This window comes from Drosophila subobscura, chromosome U (genome assembly GCF_008121235.1).
Source record: "Drosophila subobscura isolate 14011-0131.10 chromosome U, UCBerk_Dsub_1.0, whole genome shotgun sequence".
In the NCBI taxonomy this organism is placed as follows: Eukaryota; Metazoa; Arthropoda; class Insecta; order Diptera; family Drosophilidae; genus Drosophila; species Drosophila subobscura.
In genome coordinates, this window is record NC_048534.1 from 8,151,354 (window position 1) to 8,177,740 (window position 26,387).

A 26,387-nucleotide genomic window follows, 5' to 3' on the forward strand; every position below is an offset into this window, starting at 1 on the left:
CACCTGAATCTCGTTCGATTCCCTAATACAGTCTCCAAAAGAAATGCTTTATATGGATACGTGTGTTTATTTTTCAACAATTTGTATAATAAGTATATTAACACAATATAAATACGCTTACCCCGGATTAAATATATAATATGTACGAGTATGTATAACACTTTTGCTGGATTGTAATGGAATCGATTAAGACTACGGCAAACTCTAGGCGCTGTCACGGGTCACGGGAAAAGCGTATAACAGACTGAGTGCTTAACTATTATATGCCTAAATCATTCGTAAGTGTAGGTGTGACTGTAATTGTGACTGTGACTGTGACTGTGGAGTGGACACCTTCTGGGCATATTGGGTAAATTATCACTTGCTAAAGACCCTTGCTGGAGCAATCGCTTTACTTCTTTTTGTAGCCATACGAGTTAATGGCATCGAACTCGGTGTCGCACTTGAGGAGCAGCTTATACCACTCGTCGCTGTCCACCCGCTTGAGTTCGAGGATACCGCCGTAGGCAGGGGGCAGGCACTTGGGCGACATGTATTTGTGCAGGGACTCGCGATCCGTGCCGTGGAAAATGATGCGGCCGCGCAGCTTCTCACGCAGGAATGGCTTGAAGAGGGCAAAGACCACGTTGAAGATTTTCGGCTGATTCACGATGTGAATGGCCTTGATGCGCAGCGGCACCGAGTCCTGCAGCCAGTCGACTATGCGCTTGGCAAACGGCGGAGTGAACTGCCAGGTCTGCTGCAGACTCAGGCCATCCATGTCGAAGATGACGACGGCTCCGTGTATCTGGGTCTCGGGCTCCAGCATGGCTGCCTCCAGGAAGATGACCGCACCCTTGAACACCTCATCCAGTGAGACCTGCTTGTGCTTCCAGCGCTCTATGAAAGGCAAATGACAAATTAGAAACCATTACGCTGGGTTGACCCGTGCCACTTACTGCCCAGCTCCAGGACCAGAATGCGACGTCCACACTGATCGCGATTGGGAAAGACAGTCAGAATGTTGCTCTGGAAGATGTTGGCCTCGCCCGAGGGCTTCAAGTTGTTGTACACATCCGAGTGCTTCACCTTGAAGGAGTAGTAGCGTTTGATCTGCGAGAAGAATCGAGAGTTAATTGATGATCGGTTTGTTCTTGAAGTGAATGCCTACCAAATCCCGTGCACTCTCCGGATAATACTTGCAGGGACGCAGGAAACGTATGAGCCATTCCTCGTTGTCCTTGGGATAGTGAAGATCTTTCTCCGCTGCAAACAATAAACAGATTAAAGACAAAATTATATGAAAATATATTTGTATCAGAGTCCACAGTCCAAGTGCAAGCCTCACGAACTGAACTTTGAGCCCAAAAAAACTAAAATTAAGTTGATTAAGTTCTCGATTCGATGCACCTACATATATTATTATGAAGATCTACGATCGTAGAACTAATCATTACATGACAATCCCCCCGCAAGACAACGATAATACGTTCTATAACCTTCCCTTCGAATATATAACCTGTGATTAGTGGCATGAGATTGTCAAGCAATGAATTGGGGAAAATATAATCTTTTATGAATAAATACTAATAGATAATTCCGCACTCACCCTCCAGCAAACGTGCCAGATCCTTGGCGGCCTCCTTCTGGCGTTCTGGAGTCTCGCGCAGCTCCTTGATGGCCACCTCCTTGCCCATGGCCGTGGGTTCGCCCAGCTCAAACTGGAGCGTGAACTCCCCCAGCTGGATCGACGGCAGCTGATCTAAGTCCGACAACATGGTGGGCACTCCTGAAAGGGAGGGCGAGGGAGAACAAAATCAATTAGTATGCCGCAAGCGAAAGCTTCTGTACTTTGAGCTCTGAAGTGTGTTTTAGGTTCTGAGCGCGCTCGATGTTTAAAGCAACCAACTAAGTGGCTATGTATTAGCAGCGATTGGCAATTAGCTGGCCATATATGTGGAATGCTAAGACGATTCAGTTACTTACTCATTTTGCGATTTGTTCGCTACTTTTCGCTGTTTAATAATATATCAATTTCTGACCGATTTCTGTGCTGAGTTCAAGTCGAACACACAATCTCGCTTTGGCTTGTGACAAATTGTGCACTCTATTTATAGGGTAAAGTAGAGAGAGAATTTGAATTTATTACGGAACCGGCTTTGAAACTGCATCGAAGACAACTTCCCCACTTATTGATCGCATTATTGATCACCTGGCCAACCTGGCCTTCACCTTCACCTTGACATTCGCATTCGCATGGATATCGGAAGCTGAATTAAAGCAAAGCAAAAGCAAATCAAAGATTTTGCAACATCGGAAACCATGGATGCCCATTGAGGGTTATCCTCAATGCAATTTCTACTCTTTGGTGATTTTTGATCAGTCCTTGAACTGATTTCAGAGCTTCATAATTCTCTTGACAAGTTCTACTTGGATCAGATTCTGGTGAAACGAGTTTTTAAATTACGAGTAAAAACAAGTACTCGGACTAAGTATATGACTATCTATCTGTATATATGTATGTATATTTAAAATTGGAATGGAATCCCTTGGAATTAACACCATAAGCTGTTCATTATATGGAGCAGATCTACCACGATCTTTGTGATCAAAACAAAAGACTGGAAAATTAGCATCAAAGGCATGGGCCTAGGTCTGACATTGAATCCACTTTGATTAGTTAGGCCAGGTAGTTCGTTCGAGATCTTTCATGCAGAGTTGAAGCTTCGTCGCAGCTTTGCCAAAAATCGATATCAAATCGATATAGATATCACAAAATTATCCATGGCACAATGGGTGCATGGGTGTTAGAGGCTGGGAAAATACAAAATCTAGTCGAATAATTTAAGTAGTACGCACAGAGCACAACACAAATGGAAACTTGTTTTTGCTAAGCGACTTTGGCCAAAAAGGTGGATAAGACTAGGACAAAACGCGTGCAACGGTGCCGAAAGCGCAGATGAAACTGTTGCGGCCAAAAGAGCGTTGCGGAGATTTTATGGCAGGCCAAGAATCGAAACTGGATTTGGAAGAGCGTCGTAGCAGCCGGAGCTACAGCTACAGCTGGAGATGGAGCTGAAACTGGGAGAGCAAAGCTCGGTCTGAACTTGAGCATGACATTCACGTGTGTGACAGAGAGACGCTGGGGCTGGCTGGGTGCATCATCATTGGGAAATATTGCCAACAAAAGCCGGTTTCGATTTCAGTTTCAAAGTTTTCTCAGCTGGGATATTCCATGGGCCAACCTACCACAAGCTCCCACTGGCTCGCTTTTCTTCGAGTGTAATTGCACAGCAGAGCAGAGCAGTCTGTAGTCCATAATTTGTTGTCTGTTGTCTATGTCGACGCTGACCCTGAAAATGCTGTACTATCCGGTTTCAGTGTTGATGTCAATTAGTGCTTACACCTGTCCGTCCAGCAGCAATCATATTCGAGGCATATTTTGTATAATTAGCACGTCTCCCTGTTGCTTGGGCCACAGCCCAGTTTTCGTCGCCTCGTCGGTTTTTGGTCAAGACGCACGATCAATCGCACGATCGCACGTGCAGAAGCTTGAGTCCCATTCATGGTTTTACGCTTCGTTATGCTCTCGTACTCTCGTTTTCGTTTTGGGTATACACATGTTTCTTTGGTCTATTTTTAATGCCGAACTTGAGCTGAAAACTGAGAGCCGGCCACAAGTTGGCTGCCATAAAACCGTGAAGATTGAGATGGCGGTAGAGTACAAGAGAGATAGAGAGAGAGAGAGAGAGACTGGGGTTAAGACCGAATGCAATGTCAACCTGTGCCCTTCGTTGTTGTTGTTGCAAAAAAAGGGAACACAGAAAACAACAACAACATTAAATAAAGAAAGAAACTGGAATTGTAAGACCTGGCAATGGCAATGACAAGTGCTTTGACCTTACTCTGCAAAAAATGGTTAAAATGTATGTACATACATATGTACATATGTATGTATGTACAAGTACGAGACGATTTGTGTCTGTGAAATTCACAATTCGGCTTGAGTTGAGGCATAAACCTGTTAAAGGTACACACTGCCGACTATGGAATACCCGCTAGTCGGCTTTATTTATTTTGCACTGACTCACTGACACCTCACTTTTGCGATGGAAATGGCCATTTACCGGTACTCGTTTTGAAATTTGTGTATGCCTGGAAAGTCTGTTCTGTTGTGCGGGAAATCGGAAATGCCTAATTCTGTTGTTACCTACAACTTCCCGAGTATTTGGGTTGTTGTTAACCAACAAATCAATAGAATTGAGGAGCCTGAATGCGGTAACAGTGCACACACACATACATACATACATTTGCGAGCATGTGTGCACAAGCAACGCCCACAATTCTATTTAACAAACAATGTTTATACCCATGAATGTGGCATTAATTTATACGCCATAAGTGGCTTCACTGTTTCTCACCCGAGTCTAAAGCCGCCACATGAGATAGAGCCAAATCCGCCAACGTGTACTGTTGGGGCAGGCCGCAGGTTGCAGCTGCAGTGCTCAGCATCGTCATGCTGATGCGAACCAAAACGCGAAAGACCACTCACGAACACGCGATGCAGCAGAGCAGCAACAATGCAAATAAATTAATATATTTTAAGCAATACAAGTCCCTGCATTAGCCGGTCACATCGAACACGAGCACACTCGAAATAGGTCAATGCCAGCAAGTTACTGAACTTTACATGATGTTCTCGGCACCGACCGAATGGGCATGTAAAAGGAATGCGCGCAAAAATAAGTGCAAAAGCAAAGTAGAACAAATGCACGAAAGGCAAAGCAGTGACGTTTATGCGATACCATTGCAACTTGTTCGTGTATTGGTGCACTCATTTTGGTTTATCTCAAATTTGGACTTGACTGCAAATGATACCCTGTAGAGACGGGTTGAGCGGGCAAAGCTTTAATGTGTAATGTGCATTGTTATGCTTAGGCGGACATTGAATTTGTAATTGTTCAAGCTCAAAGAGCAGCAGCAAAAACCCGAACAAAAGAAACCAAAGAAAGCGTGTGCTTTGTTCATACGTTGAAACGGAAACTTACCGAAAGGTAGGTAGGTAATTAATCCAAAAGTAGGGGCTCCAAGTGAGTGCTTGTACAGAGATCCTTCTTGTGGTCGCTGTAGTTTGTGTATCTGGCTCGAATCTCGTTTATAGACTGGAAATATAAAGCGGCATGTCAAATCATTTTATACCCCAGCAGAGTCTATGTATAACGCTCGTTACACGTACTCGTACATATGTACATACATACATCAAAGTTATCAAGAAACGAACTGGCCAGGCCAGTGAGAATAGTCTGTCATATTAAGCCACATTTAATAGGCCATTAAAGGCAGCCAGAGGGAGATGAAAGCTAAGTCAGGGGCAGTGGCAAAGAGCACGGTCGTGGGTTTTCTTTTCGTAAATCAAGTTCAAAAGTCGCGCGGGCGATCGTGCTCGTGTCGGAAAGCACTGAACAAGCATTTTTATGAAGACAAATTATGTACGCACTTTTTTCTTAGTTTTCTTCTCCGTCAAACGCTAAAAAAAAGCGCATTGGAATGCATTTAATATGAACTTAGTACGTTCATAGACAACTTCACTTTCTCAGCTGTTATACTGTTATTCTATCATCTCGTATACATTGCTCTTGCCGCTTCTCGCAGTGTAGTTTTTTGTTCGTCTTCTTCAGGTAGCTGTTTACATAACATACGCGACATAAACGCAATTAGAATTGAACTTTTGAACGCGCTTGCAGTACACACAACTAGTTTCAAGACTAATCACCAGTACTCCTCGACTGTCATATGCACACATATACAAATACACACACACACATAGTCCATGTATATATATTTGTAAAACTTGTTATAAATCTCTCTTACGGGTCGCTTCAAATGGTCTGTCTGTCGGACAGGCGTAGTTAATACTTTAGTAATGAAAGGCCAGCGCGCGTTTACTTTCAGCTACGGGAATGGCTTGGTTCAAGACCTCCAGATCTCTTCAGTCTTGGGATAGTAAACGAGACGTGCCGAAGTCAAAGTCGAAGTCTAGGCAGCGATCAACGATGGGATGGCGATGGCGCTGGAGACTTGTGTGCCGTGCCCGCGATTCACGACCAAATGAACAACTGACGGGTGGCGGGCAACGCAAACTCATTTGCCTTTGGTTTCAAGCTCGAGCAATTAATTAATTATTTCACTGCTTGTTGTGTTTCCCAATGTATTTCTTGCACTTGCCTAAGCTGAGCTGAGCCCATTCTGCCCTGCCGTGTCCACTCGTCCGACCCACCTGAGTACGTCCGTCTGGCAGTCAGTCAGTCGTCAGCTAGGCAGTCACCTTCATGCGGGAGCTACGTCAGCTATGAAAGTCCAGTTCGGGATTTCGCCAGGCAACCAATGGCAATTAGCTTAGGCAAAGTACAACATGTTGCTGAAAGTTGAAAGTAACCCAATGATGGCATTAATCAATTTACAAACACGCGATCTGGCCCGACAGCCTGCTGATCCGATACGCTGATCAGAACAATAGACAATCCAAATTGTTATCAATTATTTACATGCATTTAATTTGAATGTCAAATTCGGGAGGAGAGAGATGGACCCTCATACAATTGAGTGGCCCTTAGAGCTTAAGTTTAGGATTACAGATTACAATTAATGAGAGAGTTGCTCCAAATATCGTTACACTTATGGCTAACTACGGGAAGTCGATCTACTGCCGACTCTGTGGGTTACAACTACGAATTATCTTTGTATTGTCGAGTATAAAAAGTTACATTTTCACTAAATGAGTTGGATATTGTGCATTCAATTGTTGCTAGATATTGCTTACGATCGATCAACTAGAAAAGCGCTCTGCTCTCGAGTGGGGGGATTTTTGAGGCTTACATACAAATGGGTTGGATTAATATGTCAACGATATTCAATGCTTAAGTCTTTAGTGTCTTTCACAAAGTCGTTTGTTTCACTTGCTTTAAGTACAGATCAAATCTAATTTGGATATTTACAGCACAAGCACCGGACCGGACCGAGGAGGGACTGTTACACAACGGAAGTCGGCTTGATACGCCTGCGACTCCTGCTGCGCCTGCGCGATCATTTTGGTCGTATCTTCTCGTACATGAACTTCTGCAAATGCTTGTTGTCCGGCTGCATCAGTTTCTTCTTGTTAAACTCGAACTGTGCCAGCGCAAACTCGTAGAGATCGTTCTCCATTTGCCAGATCTTGGTCTTTTGTATGCTCTTGATCGTGGACTCGCTGGGCGGTTGCTTTGAGGATGTCACGCGTAAATGAGATTTATTTGAGGTTTGATAGTGCTCACGAAAGCCATGGAAGATTCTTGAAACAAGAGAATTAAATGTACTTTCACATACACAATAGGACAGAAGGCAATGTTACCTGGGTAGCGATCTCTCCAGCAGATCCACAAATTCATACATTTGCTCGGTGACTCCGACTAGAAAGTATTCGTTGACCAGATTGCGCTTGGCCTGGTCGAGTGCCCAATCGCTGCCGGGTTCCCAGCACTCGGCAGCGTGGCCACAAAAGAAGGGTATCTGCAGCCACATGTTCTTGGGATCACAGTCTGCTTGCTTCTGGATCACGCACTCATCGAACGTCTAGACAGACAGAATTGAGTTATAAATTATAAGGCCTGGATGTGGATTTTACTCACAATTTTATTGCCCGCCTTCTTGCGCACTAAATTCGGTCGATAGTTGTCGCCAAAGCGCAGGAAGTAGTAGTAGGAGACCAGTCTGTCCAGTGGCTTACGCACGAGATTTATGTAGATGGGTTTGTGGGCTATTTGGAATCTGAAAATCACACTTTAGGCAATGTATGACATGCGGGAATGATAGGAAACTCACTTGGAGAAATCCAAAAACGCCATATGACCGTGGTAGAGCGCCGGCTTCATCTCGTGCCACTTGGAGACATTTCGCACAAAGGCGATCTGATTTGGAAGCGACAGAACATGCATATTGGCAGTGACGTTAATGTGCAGCACGTGGTATTTGTTGAGTTTGCACAGATCGTAAGCTATGTTGACGAAACTGGTCGAGCCCGTCTTTGGCACACGGTTGTAGAGCACCACCAGCTGCTCCTCGTAGTCGAAGCTGTCCACAGCGGCGGTCGCAACAGGAACACCCAAAGATTGCTCCAGTGCACTGCCACCCTCCGTTCCTTTGGTCAGCGGCTTGAAGGCTGCTCAAACAATAAAGTCATTAACATTACGATCCCAGATAAGATGCAAAAAAACAACTAACCATTTTCCAGGCGTATTTCAGACCAGAGCAACCAATAGCCAGCGCAGGTCAGAATGCAAAGGGCGATGAGTACCAGCCAGTGTGTGGGGCGCAGAAGAATAAACATCTTGAGCATTTTCCTATATTTCCGCCTAACGAATTTCCCTAATGGATGTCAGTATTTTGCCACATTTTAGGCCAGTATTTAGCTTAATTCTGTGCTGTTTTGCTTATTTTGTTTGATTTTCTGCAATAAACTTGGTCTAGAATTAGACAACGTTGCTGAGCAGCTGATAAAGCAGCTGCTTGAGCAGTGCTGCATAGCGTGATACTATCGCAATGTGCCCGCCAGAACTACGATTTTTAAGATAATAATTATGTTTTTATTGTTGAAGGATCTTAATTAAGTTAAATTTAAATAATATGTTTTAGTACGATATATTAGACAGGACATATATTCGCCATATAAGGCGGGTCTCCAGCACCAGCGAAAAACTCTAGCCAGGAATTTGCTAGATATTTCGTTGATGTGGAACGTAACTAAAACAGGCTCACGAATCAGCTGTTTTTTGTAAACAGCGCAAAATGTGAAAAATGCAATGGAAATTTAAAAAGGCAAAAAATGGACTCTGACGATGAAGTATTAGTGATATTGGCGGCATATGTTGCTGCAAAAGAAAATGAAGATCAGTCAAATATAAAAGGTCAGAGCAAACGGAGACGCCCCAATTGTTGGGTGAACCCTTACTTGCAGCTGAGGAAAGAAAAGGGAAGGTTTCAAAATGATGTGCGTATTGTATTAATTAATATCTCTGGTTTCACATGAAATAAACATTTCATAGTTTCAGAATATGGTGCAGAACCCGTCAATGTTTTACCAGAACTTTAATATGAACGAAAGCGAGTTCAACAGCCTATTTTCATTGGTGGAACCACATTTAGTGCCGAAGCGCAACTCACGCCCGGACGCCATTCCACTCAGAGCTAAATTAGCCATTGCACTTGAGTAGGTCTATTGCAAGTCTATGACTATAGCATGAGTACTCACTAGATCGTTTGTGTTAGGTATTTTGCGACCGGAGACTTACAGTGTCACGTTGGCTCGACCTATCGGATAAGCAAGCAACACATGGGCCGAACAATTGATCTGGTGTCTCACGCTATCAGCACTGCGCTGCACGGAGAGTTTCCGAAATGGAACTCTGAGAACATGCTCAAGTGGGCCACAGATTTCATGGAGCAATGGCACTTTCCAAACTGCATTGGTGCTATCGATGCAAAGCACGTAGCAATCAGGGCACCACCCAATAGTGGCAACGCATTTCACAATTCTAAAGTAAGTCAATTACCTCAGGCAACATATGCATATAACTAACCGTTTCCTTTCTTCTAAAGGGCTTGCACTCAATTATGCTTATGGCGGTTTGTGACGCCTCATATAGGTTCACCTACATCGACGTTGGGGCTTACGGGAGTGAGACCGATATGACCGCCTTTTCACATTGTTCGCTTGGAAAAGCAATTTTATCGGGCAATGTCGCATTTCCGGAGGATAGCATGCTGCAGGGAGTACGTACTCCATACTATATGGTTGCGGATGAGGCCTTTCAGTTGCACAAGCGCATAATGAAACCATATGGGGCCAGGAAACTATCCAAAGCTGAAAGGATTTTCAACTACCGGCTAAGTCGAGCTCGTCGTTGCATTGAGAAGGCATTCGGAATTCTTAGCAATAGGTGGATGGCTGTTCAAGACTCTTTACGCTGTGGCCCAGACAGAGCGCAAAATGTAATAGTGGCATGCTGCTATCTTCACAACTATTTGATGCGAGTAAGCCCAAGAGAATATGGCGCCAGGGTTGAAAGCCCATTAATGCAAAGTCCAGCAGACCCTGCTGCTGAATCCTTTCGTGGTCGTGTCCAGGACTTTCCCAAACATGTTAGAAATACTATTAAGGACTTTGTTAACTCTGCAGTTGGGTCAGTACCTGGGCAGAATGAATCTGCTGGTGTACTTCATTAATACACAAATACATTTCAAATATACAACGAGTTTATTTAATAATCGGATGGCTGCTCCGTCTGGGCATAAGGCTGCCCCTTAGAGAACAGCAGATTGGTTATCTCCACCTCGGTCGCTGTTGCTTCAGGCTCCGGCAGCTTACTGAGTAGCTCATCCCAATATGGGAAGATCGGCCTGGATGACGTATTACGCCCTTTTGAAGCGTTTGACTGTAGTAAAAGGGAGTTTTCATTTATTACTGTTAAAATAAACTGTTTAAAGGTACTTGCATGTGAATTGATACTTGATACTCCTCGATAAGTAAGCATGTTCAATTGGCCTTGCATAAGGAGCTCGTCAATTCCTTTCTTTGCGAAAAGCTGTTGCTCCTTTGACATCTGCCTGTACATGACAGCCCATCCTTCAACGAAAATATCAGCGTCATCTCTTGTTTTTTTTGCGCTGATATTGTCCACGTGCGCGACTGCCTTTCGCAGGAGCTCAGCTCCTTCATCGCATTTGCGTTTAGTGGCCTTTGGCTAGAAAAAACAATTTTCAATCAATAACGGGTTTATAATTCTACTGTTTTAGATGCCCATTGCTTATTGGTCGAAAAAGAAGGGATCAGTATATTTGCGAGGTGCAGCAGATCCCGACAATACACCTGGAGGAGTTTTGCAGGCCGACCGGAGAATGGACGATTTGGAGCCATTAATATGTGGCAATTGTGGCCATGAAGAAACTATAAAGGAGGGCTCGTCGGTGGCACGATTTTCTTAATTTAGCCGACGAGACCTCCTTAATAGTTTCTTCATGATTGTGGCGAAGATGCGAAAGAAGTTCGTGAGAAGTTTCGCGACTATTTCAACACAATTGGAACAGTGCCTTGGCAGAATGATCGCATTTAATATTGTACTTTTTATAAATTGCACTTTGTAATTCACACTGTGCTTTTTGAAAATAAACAATTTATATTTATGCTGAAAATACTTACTATTTCCATTTCCGGGCCGTCATCGAAGGTATTGATTCCATCAACATCGGACTCCTGCTCGTATAAAAAATGCAACTCGCTGAAATACCAGATGCTTGGCTTGTATACATCATCCACTCCAGCGCCAGAATCTTCGCTTCGTTTTATTTTGTACAGCTCGCGTCTGTATGTCGCACGCAGCGAATTGACTTTCTTTTTCACCGTGTCAACAGTTGCCTCTTCATCAATTTGTTTAAATTTTTTTAAGAGCTTTTCCCATGATTTGTGTCTTAAATTTTTATTTTTATAAGAATCGCTTTTAGCTTGCCACAGCGCTGGCTCGTTTTTCAGGCAATGTATAAATTCTTGCAGAAATTGTTTTGACATTTTAAATGACATTTAATGAAGGTGTTCACACAAGAAAAATAATGTTTACAAATGATGTTTGTGCCAACCTTGCCATCCATTGACGAACACGTTGGCACGAATACAGCGAAGATAGAACCATTTCGTCGAACACAACATGTTTTCCAAACAAAGTCTATCGTGGATGGCCTAAAGCGGGTGGTCGTCGTTGGTGGTAATGTTCGGTTCGACATTTCATGTTCGATGTTGTGTTCCAAGAGAATAGAAATGATTCTACCTTCGTTGTGTTCGTGCCAATGTTCGCACTAGTTGGTGGGCAAATGAAATTAATTTTCGACAAGATGTTTTCCAACAAATTCTATAGTGGAAGGCCGCCTTAAGCAGTTTATATTTCAAACTCCCACTGCAGTACGCATGTTTACAAAACACAGCTGATTTGTATGCCTGTGTTAGTAACGTTCCACGAACTAAAGAAATATATACCAAATTTTTGGTTTTTGAATATTTACTTAGCTTATTTACCGAGCTTATAATATTTACTTATGTTCCCACGCTTTGAGCAATTTTCATGAAAACAATAGAATTTATTTTAATATTTAATTTTCAATGATACTTGTGTCTCTTTAAATAATTTATATACATTTACATACTGTAGACAAGGCTCCCTTGCTTCCAGAAGCGGTGATTCGAATGAAAAATTCAAATACAAATTTGTAAAATATAAGCTCATACAAGTCCACCAAAGAAAAGTATTTACAATAAGCCAAATTGATTCTTCAATCGGATTAAACCATTGTTTCAGAGTTAAAAGTCCTTGCTAGCTAGTAATATCAAATATAACATCAAAGTCGAAGAACATGAATTCCGACGGTATTTTACGGTATATTTTGAACACGAAAAAGTATATTCCGGTATATTTTCGAGGCACTGACGGTATTTATTGTCGACAATCTCGAGGTCGCACTGTTTTTAAGGTTTAATCGGTCGGTCGTCTGGGTTGTGTATTTCGAGTGTTTTAAGGTTTATAAATGTTTTAATATTATAAATAAGTTTAATCAGATTTCCAAGGCCAGTAGAAGCTTGGCCGCGCATACATAACGAAAACTGTAGTGCGTCGTCTTCTACTTTGTGTGAAAGATCAGTTTTCGCCGTGGAGTCTTTTTCGACGGCAGCAACTACAAAAAGCCTCGCAACTAATTAATAAGGTAAGCCGGGTCATAGAAAGTTTTAAACATAACTGCGATTAACTCTGACCAGCGAACAGAGGCTATGGAGAAATCTCCACGTGCTGCTCTTCATGTGTAGAATATAATTTTTTTGGTAGCGTCGTTTGTTTTTTTTTTTTGCTTGCAAATTAAAAATGGCGCTGCCGGTATAGACATCAATGCAGTTCGCATTGCGCTGTACCTTAATGTTCCCACACACCACTCGCGCTGCACCACAAGTAAAAGTATGTATGCTTGCCGTCTGGCGGTATTTATTGCGAATATCAAAATGTGGGCAAATCGATATGGTATAACTTAGTTTTGCTTAGATCGGCAAATGCCGGAAGGGGCCGGCACGAACACACAATAGCCGCCAAAGCCAGGGTTGTTGTGCTGACTCGTAAGCGCGTCGTCTGGTACAGTAACAACAATACAACATAAATCTTTCCATAGATAGTTTGCTAATACTCATAGTTGCTAATCCTTACGATTTCGTGCCGGGCACGAAAGGCTCCCTCGCGCGCGTTGCTTGAGGAAGGTTTATCGCAATTCTCTTTAGCGTAGCGTAGGACTACGGGGTACAGTTCCGTTGTTTAAGATATTAGACGACCCTTGACTAAACAATAAATAATGAAACATAATTTTCTTACCACAAACAGCACAACTACAGCAGCCCGAGCAAGAGCAGCGTCATGGAGAATGGAAGCGCTTTGTCCATTGAGCAGATGTACCAGAAGAAGTCGCAGCTGGAGCACATTCTGCTGCGGCCGGACTCGTACATCGGCTCCGTGGAGTTCACCAAGGAACTGATGTGGGTGTACGACTTTGAGAAGACGCGCATGATCCAGCGTGAGATTGCGTTCGTGCCGGGCCTGTACAAGATATTCGATGAGATTCTGGTCAATGCCGCCGACAACAAGCAGCGCGACAAGGCCATGAACACCATCAAGATTGACATTGATCCGGAGAAGAATATTGTGTCCATTTGGAACAATGGCCAGGGCATTCCCGTGACCATGCACAAGGAGCAAAAGATGTATGTGCCGACGATGATCTTTGGCCATCTGCTTACCTCGTCCAACTACAATGACGATGAGAAAAAGGTCACCGGTGGCCGTAATGGCTACGGAGCGAAGCTCTGCAACATATTCTCCACCAGCTTCACCGTCGAAACGGCCACAAAGCAGTACAAAAAGAACTTCAAGCAGACCTGGGGAGCCAACATGTCCAAGGCTTCGGATGTGACGGTATGTGGTGTAGCTCCTCCTCTCAGTCTTTAGGCATAAATTCTCAAATATTCTCTTCCGCAGATTAAAGACTTTAACGGCACCGACTTTACCCGCATCACATTCAGCCCGGATCTGGCCAAGTTCAAGATGGAGCGACTGGACGAGGATATTGTGGCTTTGATGTCGCGTCGTGCATTCGATGTGGCTGCCTCCTCGAAGGGCGTCTCCGTCTTCCTCAATGGCACCAAACTGACAGTGAGGAACTTCAAGGACTACATCGATCTGCACGTGAAGAACCAGGACGATGACAGCGGTCAGCCGATAAAAATCGTACACGAGGTGGCCAACGAGCGTTGGGAGGTGGCCTGCTGTCCCTCCGATCGTGGCTTCCAGCAGGTGTCGTTTGTGAACTCCATAGCCACCACAAAGGGCGGCAGACATGTCGATCATGTTGTGGATAATGTCATCAAGCAGCTCATTGAGGTGCTCAAGAAGAAAAACAAAGGTAAGGCACGCACTGGGATGCCATCGAGCTGCAGTATTTAATGCTTCATTTTCTCTCTCCGCCAGGCGGCATCAACATCAAGCCCTTCCAGGTGCGCAATCATCTGTGGATCTTCGTGAATTGTTTGATCGAGAATCCCACCTTTGACTCGCAAACGAAGGAAAACATGACACTGCAGTCGAAGGGCTTTGGCTCCAAGTGCACGCTGTCCGACAAGTTTATCTCGAGCCTCTCCAAGTCCGGCATTGTGGAGTCTGTGCTGGCCTGGGCCAAGTTCAAGGCGCAGAATGATATAGCCAAGACAGGGGGTAAAAAGTCGAGCAAGATTAAGGGCATACCCAAGCTGGAGGATGCCAACGAGGCGGGCGGCAAGAACTCAATCAATTGCACACTCATCCTCACCGAGGGAGACTCAGCCAAGTCGCTGGCTGTGTCCGGCCTGGGCGTGATTGGTCGCAACTACTACGGCGTGTTCCCACTGCGCGGCAAGCTGCTCAATGTGCGCGAGGCGAACTTCAAGCAGCTGTCGGAGAACGCCGAGATCAACAATCTGTGCAAGATCATCGGTCTGCAGTACAAGAAGAAATATCTGACCGAGGACGACCTGAAGACGTTGCGCTACGGCAAGGTTATGATCATGACAGATCAGGATCAGGATGGCTCCCACATCAAGGGTCTGCTGATCAACTTTGTGCACACCAACTGGCCGGAGCTGCTGCGCCTGCCCTTCCTCGAGGAGTTCATCACGCCCATTGTGAAGGTGACCAAAAAGAACGAGGAGCTCTCGTTCTATTCGATGCCAGAGTTCGAGGAGTGGAAGATGGATACGCCCAATCATCACACCTACAACGTCAAGTACTACAAAGGTTTGGGTACTTCGACCTCCAAGGAGGCGAAGGAGTACTTCCAGGACATGGAGCGCCATCGCATACTCTTCAAGTACGACGGACAGGTGGACGACGACAACATCATGATGGCCTTCTCTCGCAAGCACATCGAGTCGCGCAAGGTTTGGCTCACCAATCACATGGACGAGGTCAAGCGTCGCCGGGAGCTGGGTCTGCCAGAGCGCTACCTCTACACCAAGGGCACCAAACACATCAGCTACTCGGACTTTATCAATCTCGAACTGGTGCTCTTTTCCAACGCAGACAACGAACGCTCCATTCCCAGCCTGGTGGATGGCCTTAAGCCGGGCCAGCGCAAGGTTATGTTCACCTGCTTCAAGCGCAACGACAAACGCGAGGTGAAGGTTGCCCAGTTGTCTGGCTCCGTGGCGGAGATGTCGGCCTACCATCACGGCGAGGTCTCCCTCCAGATGACCATCGTGAACCTCGCCCAGAACTATGTCGGCTCCAACAACATCAACTTGCTGGAACCGCGCGGTCAGTTCGGTACTCGGCTGACGGGCGGCAAGGATTGTGCCAGCGCTCGTTATATTTTCACAATAATGTCGCCGCTGACGCGCCTCATCTACCACCCGCTGGACGATCCGCTGCTGGAGTATCAGAAGGATGATGGCCAGAGGATCGAGCCATTGTGGTATCTGCCCGTTATACCGATGGTTCTGGTGAACGGAGCCGAGGGCATTGGCACCGGTTGGTCCACCAAGATAGCGAACTACAATCCCCGCGAAATTACCAAGAATCTGAGGCGCATGATCAACGGTGAGGATCCCGTGCAGATGCATCCGTGGTACAAGAACTTCCAAGGACGCATGGAATACATCTCGGACGGACGCTACGTGCACACCGGCAACATACAGATGCTACACGGCGATCGAATCGAGATCACCGAACTCCCAGTCGGTGTTTGGACGCAGAACTACAAGGAGAACGTACTCGAGCCGCTCTCGAATGGCACGGAGAAGGTGAAGGCCATTGTGGCCGAGTATCGTGAATATCACACGGACACCACAGTCCGCTTCGTGATCAGCTTCGCCCCCGGGGAGTTCAATCGCATTCGATCCGAGGAGGGGGGATTCTATCGCGTGTTCAAGCTGAGCTCCACTCTCTCCATCAACCAGATGCACGCCTTCGATAAGAACAACTGCCTGAGGCGCTTCGCCTCATCCACCGATGTGCTCAAGGAGTTCTACGATTTGCGCGTGGAGTATTACCAACGTAGAAAGGATTATTTGGTGGGTCAGCTGACGGCGCAGGCGGACCGACTGAGCGACCAGGCTCGCTTCATTCTGGAAAAGTGCGAGAAGACGCTGGTGGTGGAGAACAAGCAGCGCAAGGCCATGTGCGATGAGCTGACGAAGCGTGGCTATCGCCCGGATCCGGTCAAGGAGTGGCAGCGTCGCATCAAGATGGAGGATGCCGAAGCGGAGAACGAGAACGAGGACGAGGAGGATGAAAACGGCGAACAGGCGGTTGCCAGCAGCAGCAAGAAGGATGTCAAAAAGGAGGTTGATCCCGACAAAGCCTTCAAGAAGCTAACGGACGTCAAGAAGTTCGACTACCTCTTGGGCATGTCCATGTGGATGTTGACCGAGGAGAAGAAGAACGAGCTGCTCAAGCAGCGCGACTACAAGCTGAGCGAGCTGGAGAACCTGCGCAAGCGGACTCCGCCGATGCTCTGGCTGGATGATCTCGATGCTTTGGAGCAGAAGTTGAACGAAGTTGAGGAGAAGGAGCGCCTCGAGGAGCAGGGCATCAATCTGAAGACATCCAAGGCCATGAAGAGCCAGAAGCCTACCACGGCCAAGGGTAGGAAGGTGAAGGGCTCGGCGGCGGCACCCACCGGGGAAATTTTCCCCGATCCAGAGGGTGAGCATGTCGAGTTTAAGGTAACCGATGATATTGTCAAGAAAATGGCATTGGCGGCCAAGGTGGCCAAGGTCAAGAAGGAGCCAACAGGCAAAGCGGTCAAATCCGAACCGGGTGAAGCCAAGGCCGGTGAGGAGGTGGACGAGTTCGATGCTCTGGTCGAGGCTGGACCAAAGACATCACCCAAGGCCAAAAAGGCACCAGCCGTCAAAAAGGAACCGGCCGCCAAGAAGGAACCAGCCGAGAAAAAACCACGCCAGAAGAAGGAAAATGGTGGCGCCCTGAAGCAGGGAAAACTTGATTTTAGCAAGGCCAAGGTGAGCACGATACAGCGGAGATTTGTACACAATTCCCATTTATTTATTAATGTGTATTTTCCTTATAGGCCAAGAAAGCTGCGCTATCGGATGACAGCGATGTCGAATGCTTGGATGTTGTGGAGCCGCGTGCCGTGCGGCCTGGTCGCAGGGCGGCAAGCAAGAAGATCGATTACAGTTCCCTCTTTTCCGATGAAGAGGAAGCCGCTGCTGCGGCATCCAACGGGGAAGCTGGCAGCGGCGAGGATGAAGGCGACGACGACTCACCCATTAAGCGTCCGGTGAAACGCACACGCGACGAGGACAGCAGTGGCGGAACCAAAAAGAAGGCACCGCCAAAGAAGAGGCGTGCCGTCATCGAAAGCGATGAGGAAGATGACATTGTAGATGATGATGATGATGATTCCGACTTTGATATCTAAGAGAATCGAGAGAAACACGCACGAAAATCGTTTCAAGGTCTCCAAGGTTTCGCATAATTCTATGAAAAGTATTTGGCAAGCATCTCGGAGACTGGAATCAGTCCTGTCCTTCCTATCCTCTTCTGTCCTGTCCACTCTGCTCTCGAAAGCCCCCTTTGTTTCTTCATCCCTGCTATCCCCATCAACAGTGTTTATTTTTGGTGTTTTAATTTGTATTTTAGGTAACAACCCACTTCATTACATTCGTCTACTGTAGCTGCTCTCAGTCGGAGAGCAGTGAATAATCCACCAGCAGGAATAAGCATAAACACGTACTATCTCGCTGTATTAACATGTTTTATAAACATAGTTCTTAGACTCATACCATTTTTTCATGTAAATAAATCAATTTTACCCAATTTAACTGCTCATTATTCCTGTCCATTCCTAAAGGAACATTTTGATTTTTACTTGGTTAAAAATTAGGTGCTTATTAGATTAAAACACAATATCTTGAAACCTTTTACATACCTAAACGGTCACCTTTGGGCATGGCTAATCATAAACGGGGAGGACCGTGTGAGACGCTTCGTACGCGTCACATCTTTTATACCCGGTACTCAGTCAGCATATATTTACATACATACATATGTATGAATGTATTTTTTTTCGAATTATACATTTTACAATTTTTTCTACATACGTCATCTACATCGCTTCTCCCGCCAACACGCTCTTTTAGCTCGCTCCCCTCCTAAGATCCGCACACTTCACGAGGCAGCGAGAGAGAATGGGCAACAAAAATAAACAATAGTGGTGGATGGGGTGGGGGGCAGCCACTGGACATGAATTCTGGTATAATGATCCAATCTGAACCTATTTAGGGGATCTGATAGGTGTAGTCATTCACTACTGAAATTAGAAATGGGTCGAAATTAGAACGCTTGTGACAGTGTGATATCCCAGCAGTCTGGATGCAAAATTCGGTGGCTCTAGCTTTTATAGTCTCTGAGCACTAACCGACAAACAAGGCGAACGGACAGACTGATATTGATGTTGCATCCACTTTCGAGCACAAATAAAATATACCCTATTTACTCTTCGAATACCGGCTATAAAACGAATTCTTTAAAGTTTAAACATTTATGGCCGTCATACACGCATATATTTTCTTCACCAACGAAGTGGAATTTTACACATTTTCACATTTACATATACTGATTTGAAGGGTTTATTTTAGGACAAGTTTATGCATCGACGTTATCGAGATATAGTTTAAATGACTTCTTAATGCTGTCATTAGCAAACTCGGGTTTCTGCAGTGCCTCGCGCAGGGCGTGGCGGCAACTTTTCACATCGTAGTCCGTCTTGAAGGTCTCCTCGCTCCGCAACAGGCCCAACTGCTTCAGGACATAGTTAAGGACACGGGTCTCCTGCTTGGTTTTTACGGCATAGTCGAAGGTGGCCTGGAAGAGGGAAACGGCGAGCTCTAGAGCCGGCTGAGATAGTTGCGACAAATGCGCGCACTTCAGGGTGGTAAAGACGAGGAGCAGCAAATGGTTGTCATCGGTGAATTGCTGTGCAGGAAAATGGCAAAGTGAAAGGTAAAAGGTGCGTCAGCGATCACATTGCAAAGGCTCAACTCACATTTATAATCCCCTGCAGGGCCTGCAGCTTGTTCTCCTCGTCGAGGGACTCGAATTGTTGCAGAGAGCAGGGCGTCTGGCTCAGGCAGAACTGTTCGGGGTTGCAGAACGTAATGGGCGGCTTGTTGCCGATGGCAAAGGTGTCGCTCGCCTTGGAGTTTGTCGATTCGTTGAATAGCTGCATAGAGAGATGGATTAAAGAAGAATAGAAACAACCGAGTCGGTGCAACGAACCTTTGTGGTGTATGCATTGGTGGTTAGATAGGCGGTCTCCTCAGCATACTCCTCTTCATCTTCGTCGGCCTCTTCGGTCGTATCGTTGGCGTGCTCATGCTCGTCGTACTCGTCATTCCCATCATCGTACTCATCACCCTGTTCCTCCTCTTCCTCCTCCTCCTCGCTGGACTCCTGCGAGTCATTCTCGTCCTCATCCTCTTCGAAAGGTTGCAGAGCAGCGGCATTCGGGTACGTGGACATCTGCTCAATGATCTGCGCACAGCCCTCTTGGCCAAAGCAATTTCCATCAATGTTGAGAACACGCAGCTTGGGTTTGTTCTGTATGGCCGAAACCAGCACCAGGCCGCCATCAGAGTTGATCTCGTTGGAGCTCAGATCAATCACCTCAATGTCGTTATTTGAGTTCTCCAGAGCCTCGGCAATTTGATAGGCGCCATTCGTGCCTATAAGGCAGTCGCCAAAGTGGATCTCCCGCAGCCTGCATGGCATAAGTTTCAGGTTGAATAAATAATTGCATTAGCGAGGATTCCACACTTACATTGTCAGCCCTTTAATCACTTCTGCGATTTCATCAGCGCCCCTGGACTTCAGGGTGTTGTCGTACATGTTCAGCACACGCAGATGTGGGTTCGCCTTGAATGAGTCGGCCAGAGCCTTAACACCTTCCAAATAGATCGAGTTCTGCAGCAGGACAATCTCCTGTAACGTTTTCAGAGTGGCGAATGCCTTGGCCAGGGCCTTTGCGCCAGCATCCTCCAGGCGATTACGCCCGCCCACAAAGAGACGCAGCTGGAGCGGCGTTCCTGCCTTTCTCGCATTGCCATGGAGGTCGATCAGAGCCTTGGACAGCATGGCACCACCCTCGGGGCCAAGGCCACAGTTGTAGAGGTGCAGCTCCTGTAGCGAGTAGCAGACTGGCGATCGCAGAAATACTTCCAATCCGCGCATGCCATTGGGGCCAAGGGCATTGTCGCTCAGATCCAAAACCGTCAGTTTAGCTTTGGCTTCGATCAGACCGGCTCCAAGGTGCTGCAAGGCCTCTGGAATTTCTGATTTAAGACGGCGCGTAAACAGATTCTTCCACAGCGCCTTGCGGAACTCCGGATGACGCTTCAGGGCCTCGCCAATGGCTTTGGCTGCCTCCACTCCCAGCGTGTTGCCATCAAGGTTCAGAAAATGAACCGATGACTGGTTGTTGAGTGCATCCACCACCTCCTGAACTGTGTAACAATAGAGAGAGCGTTCATTTCGGTTTACAATGTTTGGCGTCGTTCCCACTCACCATCCGATGCAGAGTCCCAGGTTTTAGCTTTGTCCTGGAATGATATGCCCTGTTCTTCTGTAATTTGTGCCGCCATGCTCGCAAAGTTAAAGGTCGAAATCGACATGATTCAACAATTTTTTAAATAATGACCTAGAACTGTACTTATTCTCAAAATTGACGACGCCGGCTGCAAAATTCGCATTAACCTCGCAAAAAAATGGGCGCTAGAATATTAGGGTTGCCAAATATATATCAAAATATCAATATATCGATATTTAAAAAAAAAATTTATATCGTGATTTTTTTTCCAAAATATCAATATATTCATATGATTTTGCGATACCACAGGATCGAAATAAATATATATATAGGGTATATTTTTTTTAGTTAACAAAAGTGGATGTAGGAAGTATCGTGAGGGAATTTTCCATGTTGAGGTGGATTTCGTCTGTTTGGTATGAAATTGATTCATTGCTCTTCAGAGCCTTGACTATCACAGAGAATTACAGTTTTACTGTATCTTCTTATGTTAGATATCTTAACTGCCGTTAATATACTTACAAGCTCTGCAAAAACATCACTATTTTTAGTCCTAAACATATAGCTATTGTTCCTAGGGTAATCTAGGATACCTATAATATTTTCACTATCGTTGTTTTCCCAGTCCTAAAAATATAATATATATATCGATAAAATATACCAAAATAAACCTTCTCATTTTACAAATATACCATAATTCTTAAATCATATTCCTCGACTTTGATGTTCTATATAATATTAATAGCTAGTTAGGAGTCTCAGCTCTAAAACAATAATTTTATTTAATTTATTAAACAGTTTCTCATAAGATTAGCTGGTTTTGATTACATTTTTTCATTGGATAGATTGCAAAATAAATAATCAATAAATACCATCATCACGAATCACGAACTTAACCCACTAAAGCCTAGTACTCCGTTAACTTTTTGAAAATTTGTGAAAAGTAAATAAACACTTCATAAAACTTAATAAAAAATCCAAGCAGGAGATTGCTTATAGTGGGATTGTTGGCTCATGTATTAGCGGCGGAGGAGGGCTATCAACGAAGAAAACACCGACATCATTGTGTAAGCCCCTTTTGGCGGGAAAGAAACAAGAATTTATTCTATAGATTCGAGTATTGTTAATATGCAATCAAATATAAGAATATCTTTTGCACATGCCGAAGCTTGAAATAATGACTTAAAGACCATCAGTTCTCTTTGAGAATTTGCGAATGTCTGAGAAGAAGAACTTCTGCAGCCTTTTTGGATTGGTGGAAACGGAATAAAACTTAACAAATTGTGCTGCAGCCCAGCCGGGACTGTGTATTCGCAACATGAAGCTACTGACGTTCGAAGAAATTCCAAAATCTAAATAAATTCCTTGGCTGATCTGCCCGATCTAAGCATCGATGGAGTCCTCATCACGAATAAAGGATATTCTCCTAAACTAAAGTCATTGAACTAATTTTTGCTCTGTTCGCTTCGGGTTCTAAGAAATTTTACACTTCCACAGTCAAGACAAGTACTGTTACTTGCAAAGTGTATTTAACGCTTGCATTTTAAGTCTATCGTGTAACTTTATTTGAATTAACCACCTGCATTTTGCAGTTAGACAGACGGCAATCAATGCAAATCATCGTCAGTTTGGTCGAAGGTTACAAGCAAAGCCATGGCCAAATAGAACAGGTTTTGTTTAGCACCTTGACCTTGCGCAACGTCATCAACGTACATACATAATTTCGCCGCTCCTGTTGCAATTTTCTCTGTTAAGCTGAAACCCGTTTCGCTGCAAAAGCAAAGAATATTCTGTAGCTTTGCGTGACGTCACCGCAGCTCATTGAACTTACGCATGATGTGCATAGGGTTTTGTCTCTTCTCTCACTCTCTCTTTCTGTTAACCGCTCCGCAGAGAGGGAGCTGCATCGCATGACACTCCACTCTCTTCACAAGCAAGACCTTAAAACAGCAAACGGACTTTATTATTTACCCTCCTAGAGGAATCTCATCTGATGGAAGATTCCCATGGTGGCTTCGTTACAACTGGTTCTTAAAATTTAATATTTTTTTGTGTTTTGTTTTGTGTCGAGAGTTCTGTGTGTAGGGGCATAAAACGTTTTGTTCTGTACGATCTTTTGCTCAGTTCAGTTTCAACAGTGGAGCTCCACTAGAAGCAAGCTCCACTTGGCGTGATAAGCGGCAGTACCAGAAATACAATTAAATAATACATAAAATAACAACAAAGTGTAGCAGATCAGCAACTGGTAATGAAAGTGGAGATCCCACAACTTGTATTTGTCGGGTGTTGACTTCGAGGCCATTATAAATAGAGTCTAACAATTATAAGCAATTATGAGTGTAAATTATTCAGCATTTTGTTGAGCAGTGCTTGTAATTAATTGCCAGTGCGGAGACAATCAGCAATCACTCTAACTGGAGGAGTTCATTAGCACTTAAGCCACGGATCTATGCGTGTGTGTGTGTGTGATGGGGGCAACTGCATACCGCCTGCAGTTAGTGGGTTAAGTGTCATTAGGGCTTTTTAGTGTTAATGTTTGTAGGCGTTTACATGTGAACCATGTAATTAGTTGTAATTTCTTGAATATATTTGAAATATTCACAGAGGTACTTTGCACATCTTCAGCTGTGTGTGTGCACTTTGAGATGGGTGTACGGGTATCATCCACCTGTGGGGTACGTGCTGGGGTCGCATCGTTGTATCAGCTTTGACGTTGCACCGACCCCACCGACCTGATTAGCAGACACACATTGGTGGGCTGGCCGGCTTATCAGGGCCTGCTGCGTATATATTGGGCAAAATATAATCGTTCGGTTCGAGGTTCAGTCCCAGGGACCAGGGGCATCGGAGCATCGGAGCAGCTCCATCCGGCGATAATCGCTCGTTTGACAGTCGCTCGCTGCTGTCTCTTTTCCGCTATCGCAGCTCAGTTTGGTTCTGTTTACTCTTTATACTTAATATTCAATGATTCCCATACATATTTACATATGTTCGTACATGTGTAACGACAGAAAACATTTTGCAGGAGACTGAACAATTTTTGGACTGATTCAAGTTTCCAAACTGAAGTCGAGCGGATCGCGTTACAAACAAAAAACGTTCTAATGGTAAAGGAACCCATAATTCTTACACAAATAAATAAAGTCCCACCAAACACAGTTGGTGGGATGGGAGCAGAGCTGCAAATTCTCAAATGTGGCTAACAATGAGACACGTGAGGCTAATTGCATTCAAGTAAAATGTTATGTGGCCTAAGGCAGAGCTTTACGTTTGTTTAATTTCTTTAATTTTTGTGCCTGTAGCTGGTATTGTGTCGTCATTTGTTTTAGAGTTTCTAAACCTTGACACCCTTTAACAGTTAAATTTTAATTAAGGGTTACTCCCACCTCTATATTTTTCAGACGAGCAGCACCAGAACGCGAGCCATGCCTGCCGTTGAACACAAGCTAAACGTCTCCGAGGAGGAGGTGCCTGAACACATTCGCCTCATTGCCAGCCAACAGGGCGAGTGCACAAAGACCAAGAAACAAACCATCGAACAATTTCGTAGCTATATTTTGGGTGGGTAACAAGTAACTCTTCTGGTTCCAACTCAAAACTAAACAAACAATTTTACTGCAGAGCGAAACGAGTGCCAACCGCATCGCAACGATGACAAATATCTGGAGAAGTTTTTACGTGCACGCTACTGGAAGATCGAAAACAGCTATCGATTGGTTAGTAAAGAATTCATCATGTAGAAGATTTAAATGTTATTTAATTATACTTTACAGCTCTGCAGTTATTATAAATTTCGCGAACACAACAAGGGCTACTACGAGAAGGTTCGCCCTCTAGATCTGCGACACTTGGGCGATTCGGACATATTGACAGTGACGCCATATCGCGACCAGCACGGCCACCGCATAATCATATATCGATTCGGATTGTGGCGCCCCAATCGCGTCACCGTTGATGATATTTTTAGGGCCACCATTGTATTGCAGGAGCTGGGCAGCCTGGAGCCAATCTCTCAGATTATGGGAGGTGTCGCAATATTTGATCTCAAGGATTTAGGCCTGGAACATATACTTCATCTGAGTCCCAGCGTGGCACAAAAGATGATTGCTCTGTTGGTGGTAAGTGGAAGCAAATGATGGCCATGAATGACGGATGATGAAATAATTGTATTTGTTGTTGAAGACCTCCATGCCGATTCGTACCTCTGCGCTGCATATTGTGAACCAGAACTGGGTATTCAATGCAGGGTTCAAGATCTTCAAGCCCTTCCTTAACTCAGCTATGAGAGAGCGGCTCTACATTCATGGCAGTGATATGAGTTCCCTGCATAAGCACATCGATCCCGAACACCTGCCCAAGCGGTAAGTTTAACTTCACTTCGTTAAGAATAGTCCTAATGAGTCCCTTTCAGCTATGGTGGCTTGCATGATGACTACTCTTACACGCTCTGGCTGGACATGCTGAAAGAGCAAAGCACTGAAAGCAATGTGCAGAAGGACATGGAGCAGCTGGGCTTTATTTTCGACTCGAATGCGATTTGATTTGATGCAAACAGTGGAAAATTGATACTTGGATATTGAAAATAAGGATCATTCATGTAGGCTAAGTTTGAGAAATAAAATCTCCCAAATTTCATGGCCAGTTTGAGGTTATGTTAAGGACACACAAATTTGAGGTCAGTGCTGACATAAATGTTAATGCTTCGCACATTTGCCGGCCACACCACACCAAATCACATCGTTGTATGGTCCCATCAATGGCCGATGACAATAACAATATGGCCCGGGCATAACCAAATCAAATGAGTAAACGAGCCCGCAAGCTGAATTTGTTCCGGTCAAGGAAGCTCCAGCCTTTTCCGCCACACCACAGCTGACATGTTCGTTTTATGCGTTTTCTATGCAAAATCACATCCTAGCAAAAAGACAACTGTCGGGGCATGGACTCTTCCCGTTATGGTAATTGAGTGTTGGACAACGCATAAAATGCAGTCGGAGACCATAAATATGTTTGCACTCCAGCAAACGAAAGCACGATGTGCGTGCAGGGTGTGTGTGAGGTTTTTTTGACCGCTACAAATATGTTTGATATTTTTTATTGAATCCCGTTGTCTTACCTCCCCCGCCACTCAGCTGCCGTCCACACCCTCCCCACAGGAAATTGTTGCCGTCTGTGTCTGTGCCCAAACTCACAAACAAACAGTAAAAAAGTTTCGC

At 44.9% G+C, this 26,387-nt stretch overlaps 8 protein-coding genes across 11 annotated transcripts in view; 3 read left to right on the forward strand and 5 right to left on the reverse strand.

Moving 5' to 3' along the window:
• The window catches only part of LOC117901298 (leupaxin), a 33,062-nt gene extending 27,486 nt beyond the window's left edge, over window positions 1-5,576 (reverse strand). Inside the window, exon 1 of the mRNA XM_034811997.1 lies at window positions 5,564-5,576. The gene's annotated coding sequence lies outside the window, so the exon portion shown is untranslated. The remainder of the gene's footprint in view (window positions 1-5,563) is intronic.
• On the reverse strand, window positions 48-5,141 carry LOC117901303 (alpha-tocopherol transfer protein-like). 3 transcript variants are annotated; one of them, XM_034812010.1, is made up of 5 exons: window positions 5,028-5,141; window positions 1,589-1,768; window positions 1,151-1,245; window positions 939-1,092; window positions 48-879 (listed from the first exon to the last, which is right to left on the reverse strand). In XM_034812010.1, the coding sequence occupies exons 2-5, from the start codon at window positions 1,755-1,757 to the stop codon at window positions 392-394; spliced, it is 906 nt and encodes a 301-aa protein (XP_034667901.1). In that variant the 5' UTR covers window positions 1,758-1,768; window positions 5,028-5,141; the 3' UTR covers window positions 48-391. The 3 variants fall into 3 exon arrangements, with proteins under 3 accessions (XP_034667901.1, XP_034667899.1, XP_034667900.1); XM_034812008.1 differs by lacking the exon at window positions 5,028-5,141 and adding an exon at window positions 4,401-4,419; XM_034812009.1 differs by lacking the exon at window positions 5,028-5,141 and adding an exon at window positions 1,966-2,033.
• A 930-nt stretch (window positions 5,577-6,506) lies between the features above and the next one.
• Window positions 6,507-8,492, reverse strand: LOC117901302 (heparin sulfate O-sulfotransferase). The gene is made up of 5 exons (XM_034812007.1): window positions 8,236-8,492; window positions 7,837-8,173; window positions 7,644-7,782; window positions 7,367-7,587; window positions 6,507-7,306 (listed from the first exon to the last, which is right to left on the reverse strand). Exons 1-5 carry the CDS (start codon window positions 8,348-8,350, stop codon window positions 7,063-7,065), a joined length of 1,056 nt encoding a protein of 351 aa, XP_034667898.1. The 5' UTR covers window positions 8,351-8,492; the 3' UTR covers window positions 6,507-7,062.
• A 279-nt stretch (window positions 8,493-8,771) lies between these two features.
• LOC117901890 (putative nuclease HARBI1) lies at window positions 8,772-10,257 on the forward strand. Its single transcript, XM_034812852.1, has 4 exons — window positions 8,772-9,001; window positions 9,057-9,220; window positions 9,280-9,550; window positions 9,610-10,257. The coding sequence occupies exons 1-4, from the start codon at window positions 8,837-8,839 to the stop codon at window positions 10,234-10,236; spliced, it is 1,227 nt and encodes a 408-aa protein (XP_034668743.1). The 5' UTR covers window positions 8,772-8,836; the 3' UTR covers window positions 10,237-10,257.
• On the reverse strand, window positions 10,249-11,966 carry LOC117901892. The gene is made up of 4 exons (XM_034812853.1): window positions 11,644-11,966; window positions 11,210-11,553; window positions 10,506-10,754; window positions 10,249-10,445 (listed from the first exon to the last, which is right to left on the reverse strand). The coding sequence occupies exons 1-4, from the start codon at window positions 11,711-11,713 to the stop codon at window positions 10,272-10,274; spliced, it is 837 nt and encodes a 278-aa protein (XP_034668744.1). The 5' UTR covers window positions 11,714-11,966; the 3' UTR covers window positions 10,249-10,271.
• Window positions 11,967-12,529: 563 nt separating this feature from the next.
• On the forward strand, window positions 12,530-18,414 carry LOC117902662 (DNA topoisomerase 2). Its single transcript, XM_034814190.1, has 5 exons — window positions 12,530-12,759; window positions 13,419-14,006; window positions 14,070-14,493; window positions 14,559-17,584; window positions 17,653-18,414. The coding sequence occupies exons 2-5, from the start codon at window positions 13,452-13,454 to the stop codon at window positions 18,004-18,006; spliced, it is 4,359 nt and encodes a 1,452-aa protein (XP_034670081.1). The 5' UTR covers window positions 12,530-12,759; window positions 13,419-13,451; the 3' UTR covers window positions 18,007-18,414.
• Window positions 18,415-18,630: 216 nt separating this feature from the next.
• On the forward strand, window positions 18,631-25,806 carry LOC117902664 (alpha-tocopherol transfer protein). 2 transcript variants are annotated; one of them, XM_034814194.1, is made up of 6 exons: window positions 18,631-18,636; window positions 24,573-24,732; window positions 24,793-24,887; window positions 24,945-25,289; window positions 25,354-25,532; window positions 25,583-25,806. In XM_034814194.1, exons 2-6 carry the CDS (start codon window positions 24,597-24,599, stop codon window positions 25,710-25,712), a joined length of 885 nt encoding a protein of 294 aa, XP_034670085.1. In that variant the 5' UTR covers window positions 18,631-18,636; window positions 24,573-24,596; the 3' UTR covers window positions 25,713-25,806. The 2 variants fall into 2 exon arrangements, with proteins under 2 accessions (XP_034670085.1, XP_034670084.1); XM_034814193.1 differs by lacking the exon at window positions 18,631-18,636 and adding an exon at window positions 24,219-24,260 and having other exon boundaries at window positions 24,571-24,732.
• Window positions 19,134-21,359, reverse strand: LOC117902663 (ran GTPase-activating protein). Its single transcript, XM_034814192.1, has 5 exons — window positions 21,151-21,359; window positions 20,407-21,088; window positions 19,866-20,346; window positions 19,633-19,809; window positions 19,134-19,562 (listed from the first exon to the last, which is right to left on the reverse strand). The coding sequence occupies exons 1-5, from the start codon at window positions 21,254-21,256 to the stop codon at window positions 19,233-19,235; spliced, it is 1,776 nt and encodes a 591-aa protein (XP_034670083.1). The 5' UTR covers window positions 21,257-21,359; the 3' UTR covers window positions 19,134-19,232.
• Window positions 25,807-26,387: the final 581 nt, after the last annotated feature.

Bases quoted from the DNA above. Each gene is read 5' to 3' on its own strand.
- LOC117902663 (XM_034814192.1), bottom strand. From the start codon at position 21,256: ATGTCGATTTCGACCTTTAACTTTGCGAGCATGGCGGCACAAATTACA. The intron at 20,347-20,406 runs GTAAGTGTGGAA...TATGCCATGCAG, and splicing joins GTGATTAAAGGGCTGACAAT to GCTGCGGGAGATCCACTTTG. The intron at 19,563-19,632 runs GTGAGTTGAGCC...TTTCCTGCACAG, and splicing joins CCCTGCAGGGGATTATAAAT to CAATTCACCGATGACAACCA.
- LOC117902664 (XM_034814194.1), top strand. From the start codon at position 24,597: ATGCCTGCCGTTGAACACAAGCTAAACGTCTCCGAGGAGGAGGTGCCT. The intron at 24,733-24,792 runs GTGGGTAACAAG...ATTTTACTGCAG, and splicing joins ATTTCGTAGCTATATTTTGG to AGCGAAACGAGTGCCAACCG. The intron at 25,290-25,353 runs GTAAGTGGAAGC...TTGTTGTTGAAG, and splicing joins AGATGATTGCTCTGTTGGTG to ACCTCCATGCCGATTCGTAC.
- LOC117901892 (XM_034812853.1), bottom strand. From the start codon at position 11,713: ATGTTGTGTTCGACGAAATGGTTCTATCTTCGCTGTATTCGTGCCAAC. The intron at 11,554-11,643 runs GTTGGCACAAAC...AATTTCTGCAAG, and splicing joins GTTCGTCAATGGATGGCAAG to AATTTATACATTGCCTGAAA. The intron at 10,755-11,209 runs GTAAGTATTTTC...TGTTTTTTCTAG, and splicing joins ACGGCCCGGAAATGGAAATA to CCAAAGGCCACTAAACGCAA.
- LOC117902662 (XM_034814190.1), top strand. From the start codon at position 13,452: ATGGAGAATGGAAGCGCTTTGTCCATTGAGCAGATGTACCAGAAGAAG. The intron at 14,007-14,069 runs GTATGTGGTGTA...TCTCTTCCGCAG, and splicing joins CCAAGGCTTCGGATGTGACG to ATTAAAGACTTTAACGGCAC. The intron at 14,494-14,558 runs GTAAGGCACGCA...TCTCTCCGCCAG, and splicing joins GCTCAAGAAGAAAAACAAAG to GCGGCATCAACATCAAGCCC.
- LOC117901890 (XM_034812852.1), top strand. From the start codon at position 8,837: ATGGACTCTGACGATGAAGTATTAGTGATATTGGCGGCATATGTTGCT. The intron at 9,002-9,056 runs GTGCGTATTGTA...AACATTTCATAG, and splicing joins AGGGAAGGTTTCAAAATGAT to TTTCAGAATATGGTGCAGAA. The intron at 9,221-9,279 runs GTAGGTCTATTG...CGTTTGTGTTAG, and splicing joins AAATTAGCCATTGCACTTGA to GTATTTTGCGACCGGAGACT.
- LOC117901302 (XM_034812007.1), bottom strand. From the start codon at position 8,350: ATGCTCAAGATGTTTATTCTTCTGCGCCCCACACACTGGCTGGTACTC. The intron at 7,783-7,836 runs GTGAGTTTCCTA...TGTGATTTTCAG, and splicing joins GCGTTTTTGGATTTCTCCAA to ATTCCAAATAGCCCACAAAC. The intron at 7,588-7,643 runs GTGAGTAAAATC...CTGTCTGTCTAG, and splicing joins AGAAGGCGGGCAATAAAATT to ACGTTCGATGAGTGCGTGAT.
- LOC117901303 (XM_034812009.1), bottom strand. The intron at 1,093-1,150 runs GTAGGCATTCAC...TTCTTCTCGCAG, and splicing joins CGGAGAGTGCACGGGATTTG to ATCAAACGCTACTACTCCTT. The intron at 880-938 runs GTAAGTGGCACG...TGCCTTTCATAG, and splicing joins TCTGGTCCTGGAGCTGGGCA to AGCGCTGGAAGCACAAGCAG.